This window comes from Halichoeres trimaculatus, unplaced genomic scaffold (assembly GCF_033239565.1).
Source record: "Halichoeres trimaculatus isolate MK-OKI-2021-1 unplaced genomic scaffold, fHalTri1.1 fHalTri1_scaffold_3, whole genome shotgun sequence".
Taxonomy (NCBI): Eukaryota; Metazoa; Chordata; class Actinopteri; order Labriformes; family Labridae; genus Halichoeres; species Halichoeres trimaculatus.
In genome coordinates, this window is record NW_027437181.1 from 18,702,493 (window position 1) to 18,710,433 (window position 7,941).

The 7,941-nt window shown below is 40.6% G+C and overlaps 1 protein-coding gene across 1 annotated transcript in view; it reads right to left on the minus strand.

The window, feature by feature from the left end:
• The window catches only part of galnt18b (UDP-N-acetyl-alpha-D-galactosamine:polypeptide N-acetylgalactosaminyltransferase 18b), a 92,273-nt gene extending 84,945 nt beyond the window's left edge, over positions 1-7,328 (minus strand). Inside the window, exon 1 of the mRNA XM_074667025.1 lies at positions 6,519-7,328. Coding sequence (XP_074523126.1) covers positions 6,519-6,756 — 238 coding nt within the window. The 5' untranslated portion in view covers positions 6,757-7,328. The remainder of the gene's footprint in view (positions 1-6,518) is intronic.
• Positions 7,329-7,941: the final 613 nt, after the last annotated feature.

The window sequence follows — 7,941 nt, forward strand, 5'->3', positions numbered from 1 at the left end:
GCCACTGTATAAGTTAGACCCAATTAATTAGCTACTCAATGGTATCCCTCACTTCTTTCTAGTTCTGTTAAATACTCCCTGTCAACACCACAAACCAGCAGGCTTAATGGTCAGCAACAAAATTAAGAAATAATCACCTACAATCAGGCAGCATCCAGAGGAAAAATTATAGAAAAATGAAACCAGTTTGTCTTAAACTACCAAATAAATCATCATTGCTGAAGAAGTCATAAAGCAGACTTAACAGGTCCAATTAACACTGCAGGTAAATACAGTGGATGTAGATGGAGTCACCTAAGCCAGTTTACACTTATTTTGACATAGTAACTTTGCATTCAATACATTTTTAATGTCTCTGACATTTGTGTAGACATCCTATATTTATCAACATGTTGTGTTAAATTCTCGGCTGTAAAAAGAAGAAAGGTATATTTATCTCTGAAGAAACACGGCTTCCTTCCTCTAAAACTGTATCAAAAGAGTCTTTTAAGTGCTCCAGCTCCCAGAGGACCGCACACTTTAAGAGTTGGAAGCATGTTTGAGCGCAAGTTGTACTTTCCTGAGTTGCATACCTCAGCCTGCATGCACAAGCATGCACACAAACACCTACACCTGGTCATGTGTATATATGCATGTGCTCCCTCCTCTCTTAACTTCTTCTTTTCACACTTGTTTATTCTTCTGCTGCGCTCATTTCACATCTGATAAAAACTCAAATACAACCGCTCTCTCAGCATCAACAGTAACGCTGATTTATACTGAGCTGCTCAATTGACTTGACGGCTGGATTTGCTCGGAGCCATCTCGGGAGCTGTCGCTATCATTTGCAGCTAAATCAGTGCTGTGTTAATGAGCAGCTCTCACAGGCCTCATGGCCATTCAGTCAAAGTACGAGCTGCTAATACACATCCTCAGAGGTCAGAGAAAGGCATGAAACAAACAAGCTGCCTCATCATAAACAACATCCCAATGAAACTCTTTCACACATTCATACACACACTTTCTGACTGCTCCATTATTTGTTTTGATCATCTAACGGTTAAATCCTTGCACTGACAAGTCATTATTATCATCAGTGTTTTTCATTTAGTTTGTATTGTTCAAGTTCTGCCAAAGCATGCTCTGTTTTAAACAAAGGGAACAACAAGGACAGTGATTGTTCTCAATTCATTTTTACAATTGAAGCAACTTATCATTAAATTAGCTTTGCTCAAGTCATCCCCAAATTAAAGTCAAAAAGTCATCATTCTAGACACTAAAATTTGTTCACTCAGTTTCATTTTTTTACTGATAAAAATAAACCAAACACCTTCAATTTTTGGTCCGTCTGACAAAAAACACAAGCAAACAAGAAAAAATCACTCTACTTTGAACTCTGAGGGAAAGTGAATTCTTTTAACAGAACGCTATGAAATTATCAAAGGATTTGCAAAATAATTAAACTTTTAAAGGCTGCAGCCAAGCTTCCCCATTTTAATTCAACACTACTTCATAAATCTCTCTGAGAGGTAATGTATTAAACAACTTGTTGTCAAGGGAAACAAATGGAAAAAAGTGAAATTATAAAGAAATATGATGCACTAATTGAAAGAAGTACTCTGATCCTTGGCTTGCTCTCAAAAAGTGGTCTAAGACAGTGTGTGGGTTTTCATATTACAAAAGGTTGAGCAAATTTGGTTCTTCCATGGCCAATGCTGATAACCAGAGAGCAGATCACCTGATGGCTCAAAAATACTGCTATCATGTTGTTTTTTGCATTTAATAAAATACACCATAGCAATAGTCGTAGCACGTTTTATTCAATTCACACATCAATCTTATACTGTTTCTTAGCCATTGCTAAGAGATGAATTCTCAATTAATTCATGAAATACAAAATTTCGTACGTTGAACAATAGATTTTAGATTATGATTCATCTGATATGCTATTTTTAAGAGTGGAAAAAAAAAGAATTATCACTTATGGGATGTTAATACAGTAGCAACACTGACGACGCAGCCTGCAGTGTCTGCAGACAATATATCTTTGCTTTTGTAAATATGCCTCATGTTTACAGTCATTGGTAGATCAAAATATCATAAACTGGCTCTATTAGGTCTACATTACTTTAAAGTACTGTAATAATACTAATAATAAAATACTGAAATAATTCGGTTGAAATGAAACTGACCAGATTAAGTACTGCTGCCTGTTTATGAGCTACCAAAGCAAACAGGATTACCAAAAGTAAGGTTTGATTATTTTTTGTAGTCATTATTAAAATCTGTCACAAATGCCTAGGGCCAGAGTGATTGTATCACCCTGATCATAGGTGCCTTTATGAACAACCAGCCCAGAATAGATTCAACATAAGAGATACACTGCCCAACCCAAAAAAAAGTCATCACCAAAAAAAAAAAAGGTTAAGCACTCTAATATTTCATTGGACTGCCTTTAGCTCTGATTACGGCATGCATTCGGTGAGGCATTGTTTAAATAAGCTTCTGCAGTGTCACAAGATTTATTTCCATCCGGTGTTGCATTAATTTTTCACCACGATCTTGCATTGATGATGGTTGAGTCTGACCGTTGTGCAGAGCCCTCTCCAGCACATCCCAAAGATTCTCAATGGGGTTAAGGTCTGGACTCTGTGGTGGCCAATCCATGAGTGACAATGATGTCTCATGCTCCCTGAACCACTCTTTCACAATTTGATCCTGATGAATCCTGGCATTGTCATCTTAGAATATGGTTGTGCCATCAGGGAAGAAAAAACCCATTGATGGAATAACCTGGTCTTTCAGTACCTTCAGGTAGTCAGCTGACCTCATTCTTTGAGCATAGACTGTTGCTGAACCTAGACCTGACCAACTGCAGCAACCCCAGATCATAGCACTGCCCCCACAGGCTTGGGTAGTAAGCACTAGGCATGATGAGTAATCACTTCATCTGCCTCTCTTCTTACCCTGATGCGCCCATCACTCTGGAACAGGGTAAATCTTGACTCATCAGACCACATGACCTTCTTCCATTGCTCCAGAGTCCAATCTTTATGCTCCCTGGCAAACTGAAGCCTAACTGATTGCCGACTGACAGCAGTCAGACTCTACTATCATCAATGTAGTGTATGTCTGACTGCTTAAGTAAGTAGGATGAAATGTTCTGAAACAAGACATCTCACACAAACCCAAGAAAAGATCCTGTAAAAGGCTAGATTAGATGTATTTATGTGTTTGTTCTGAGAGGGTACCAATGTCAACACAAACATTCTAAATATCATTTGTTAAATACACAAAAGTTGCTGTAAGCAAGCTGCTCATGAGTACGAAAAGTTTAAATATCATAAAACACCCATAGTCAGCCCTTTCACCGTGTTTCACCACTAAACAGATAATTAAACGTTTGACCACTCAGGAGTAGCTTGTCCATATTTTACAGCATTGTTTATTGCACCAAGTGAAATTGTTTTGAGTTATATTTCAACACCTCTTTATAGGATAAACAGAATGAGACAAGATCTTGTGTAAAACACCAACTGTCCCATTATATACAGCTGCTAGGTGTTTCCCTCCTTTTTGTCTTGCATGCAGCAAACAGCCTTCATGGTGGGCGTGTGTGAACCTGCTTAGTCCTACGTGCCAATAAATTCTCTTCAGCTCACTGTATTTAACAAGAAAGAGTTTCAGTGCAGTTGCCTTGTTGCTTTGTCCTAGTAACAGTCCACTTAACTTCATCGCATAGTAAGAGAAGTGGAATAATACTTGTCTCATCCATGAGTGGGAAGCTGACACCAGAGACGCCTCTTTTGACCGTCCTCAGTGAGTCAGCTAAAGTGGATGTTTCATTTTGCATGCAGTAATGCTCTGTGGTGTGGGAACACCACTGGTCTCACAGTGCACTTAAACGAAGTGCATGTGGATCGCACTAATAGTAAACCAGGACCTTCTAGATGTGCAAATTACAGTGCTCAATTTAAATATGCAAGAGTAAGAACATACAATTTCTGCACTTGACTCTCGATATATGAAGGAAATGTATTTTTAGAGATGTCAAAAGTGCACTAATGACTCTGAATGCGCCTGGAGCTTGCCGAGTGTTGATGCCGCCGGCCACTTACAGGCTCAGATTATGGCTTTATATTTGCAACGGATGCATTCGCAGCAATTATCAGGGAAGGGCAGACAATATGGCTTGTACTTAAAGCAGCAGGTCAATTTGTTGGTGCAATTTTGTATTGTTGCATACATGCACTGATACGGAGTGACATCAACAGTCGCCTCCAGCGTTGGCCCCATCAGATTCTGCACAGTGCTCAAGCACGGAGTCTCATTGTTGGTATCAATGTGATGTCTGTCATCATGTCCCTGCGGTTTATGTCCAGGGCCTGGAAACAGGTTCACTAACTGAAATGAGGACAAATACCCAAAGCAGATAATAATGATAATGCTGGCTGAGCATGAGAGATGAGTGACAAAACAGTGAAAGTGGGACTTTTTTAATCATTACAGACAAACTGCCCCAGTTTTAAAAGGCACAATGAGGCGCAGCAAGTTTTTTTGGATGAGGCTATCATTTTTGGAAACATGCCAATTATATCTGTGGGAAAGTTAGATGAGAAAGTTGACACCACTCTCACATTTTTTAAGGAAAAACAGAGCTGTGGCCAGCAGCCGGTTAGCTTGGCTTAACACAAAGACTTTAAACAGAGGGAGACAGTTGGAGCCTAGCTCTTATAAAAGGTGAAAAAACTACCAGCACCTCTAAAGCTCACTAATTAACAGTTTGTTTAATCAGAACAAAACCAAATTGAAACGACAAGAAGTGAAGGTTTTTAAAGAGTTATGTGAGGAGCTATTTCTAGCCTGCAGATGAAGTGTGTTAATTAGTGAGCTTTGACGTAGCTGCAGGCTTAATTTTTTTGTTTTTACCTGAAGACAAATCCAGACTAGCTTTTCCCCTTTCAGTCTTTATTTATTCAAGCTTCATATTTACTGAACAGATATATGAGCAGTTTTGATCTTCTTATCTACTTCTGCAAGAAAAACTAAAAGCTTGTTTGCCTTAAATCAAGTTCATGTGGGGACGTACATTGAGTGGGCTGTCTGTCGGATAAGATATTGTTTCTTTCCCTGAAATACAGAAAACATTTAGCAAGTGATTTTTGAGACAATAGAAAAAAACTGTATTTAAGTGTAAAAGTAATAAATGTTTATGAGTAACTTCTAAGTGTTCATTATGAAGGCTCACTAAAATGGAAAATCACAGTGTAGGTGTTCCCAGGCAGTGCTGATTTATTTCCTGCTTTAACCTAGCATGAATGATCTTTCCTGTAAGAGTAGCAGAAATAGTTGAAACATGACTTTGGGGGAAAGTCACAGGGGGCACCTGAACAAAGCTCCACCCCGCAGATGCCTACGGGTGCCAGGCTGAAAGTGAGACCTGCCTCCAGGAGGAATGTTTACCCAGGCTTAGCACAGAGCCTTTATTGCTCACAGCAGCGTGAGTTGATTTCTGTCTGCATTTCACTACTTCAGCTCCAGCTCTGTGCCATTTCATATTGGGGCCTGCCCAAAATGAGACCCCCACCCCTCCTCCTCCTCTCTCTGATGACAAGAATAGCTCCTTTAAAGACACAGAGTAAGAGAGGAGGGAAATTAACTGTGTGTGATCAAGTGTAAAGTAACTGTACGCCATGAGTTGAGGGAAGGCTTAGAGGAAAAAGATTCCAGTCATTCCTACCGGCAAGGAACGAGTCAGGGTCAAATTGTGTAAAAGGAGCAGATATTCAAATTGTTATTTCTGACAACATTCCCAATTACATAGAGTAAAAAGAGTCTTTTTAAGGGTGGATAAACCAGAAGCACAAATAATTTTCTCAGTGTAACCATAATTAATACAGTGTACTGTGTTGTAGCTGTGTTTTAGTGTTATTTTTAACGCCAGAGCTCAACATTTAAGTGCACTTGTGATAAATGTTGTTTCACACTGCATATTCAAGTGCTTTTTGAGGTATGAGGAGCTGCACAATCACCTGTCTGAAGGCTTCTTAACATAACTAAAAAAACACACACTGTAGAGCTCAACAGCATCAAAGTGCCAAACTACAGATTCCGTCGCTGTTTCTGAGGAAAGCAATGTGTCAGGCTTGAAAATGAAGTATGCTATAAATTCGTCTTAAAACCAGGCTTGAACTCATGTCCTTAATTATTTATTTTAGATCAAAATTCTTTCATATAACACTTGTTACTATTTGTGTCTTGAACATGAAACACCATTCCCAGAAATGTCTAGTTACAGCTCCACTAAACTGATCCTTTTCCCCCTCTGTGTTCCTTCACTCCCTGCAAATAACCCGATCTTCTGCAGATAAAAAGAGCTCCTGCTGTTTCTGTTTCCAAAAACAGACAATGCGTACATTTACACCTTGCAGGGACATAAAAGTAAATCTTGTTAAAACTTTCTCGGATAGAGCTCAGATGATGAAGGTGGCAGCAGAAGGAGTGCATGAAGTGCTCAGGTTAAAACACAGGAGGTTTACCTTGTATATGCTGGTTGACCACGTTCTCCAGCCGGTCGAGCCTCTCCATGATCCGGAGTGTGTCTCCTCGTTTGTCCCCCTCTAACTTTCTCTCCGGTAAAGGCATGGGAACTTTGATGTAAATGTTGGCGATATAGTTAGTAACCCATCCGACATAGAGCAGGCACACTATGTTGGTCATGCCGCTCAGAATCACGCATGTGGACACCAAAGTTTTGGTTCTCCTGGTGCAAGCCATGCCGACATCCCTCCATACAGTCTGCAGGATCCCGTCTAACCGGAGCACGGGGCGACAGACGCCCGCAAAAAACCCCGAAACAATAAAGTTATTTTCCACCGACTGTGCCACGAAGCGGAATCCAACGCGCAGGAGTGTAGCTGAAAAAGTGAAGTGAATTTACGCAGGATGCTGTCAAATATCTACAGGTGAAGGTTTCCTCCCTCGCTTCATTGCAAACCTCCGTCTGCTCCACTTGCATGTGAGGATCAAGGAAACAGGCAGCATCCTGCAGTAGCCAATGGGAGGGATGGCAAGGACTGACAGCCGCCCCTGCTGCTGCACGCGCCCTCGTTGCGCACTGATTCACCGTGGAAGTGGATCTGACTGGACTATTTCTATAGACCTGAGCACAAAGTGTTACAACACAAATCTGCCTGCGATAACAGCAGCCACATAGACCTCAGCCGGCACATCTAATGAAATCCTCTTTCGAGCAATGGCACAAATCCATCTGAAGGTCTAAGACTTGATGGTTATCGTCTCGTCTCGCGCACGGGCAGAAACAGTTTCAGAGTTGTCAGGATGAGATCTTTCCAAATGAATAAGGATTAGATTTCTTGCTGCAGTACTGGATGAAGCCACGAGATAGAGACAACGAGACAAAGAGGGATGAAGGTGTGGCGGGTCATGATAGGGGTCTGGCTCTGATCCAGCTCCACCCCGTGAGACACACATGCAGAGAAGAGGGTTGCACTCCACTAACTCCCATGCTGATGTAATTAAACCTGTATGTGCAGGGACAGATTGCATCCCGACTAATGACAGCAAATTTCAACAAAGGGCAAACACTGATATATATATTAAAAACTTGTCATTCAATCTGCATATTAACTAAGTTGATCATCAACTCAACCTTTAAAATCTGCATGTTTCTGGAAACTTTGCATTTCTAATACCCATGTAAAGGTCTCTTTTTGTGCCATTAGGTGATTACTAGATTTTCTGTTGGGAGGTGACAAGGCCTATTAGCATGTTTGTGCAGCACAGGAGGAGAAAATGGGCTCATTAAATGGTGCAGCAAATGGGGAAAAAGCCCAAAATGTATCAGTTTTTGGAACGGTTCCACACACTGAAGCAGAAACAGTGAATTTTGTGGGAAAACAGTTTGTTTTTCTATGCATGGTTGACCTGTTGTTTCTTTCT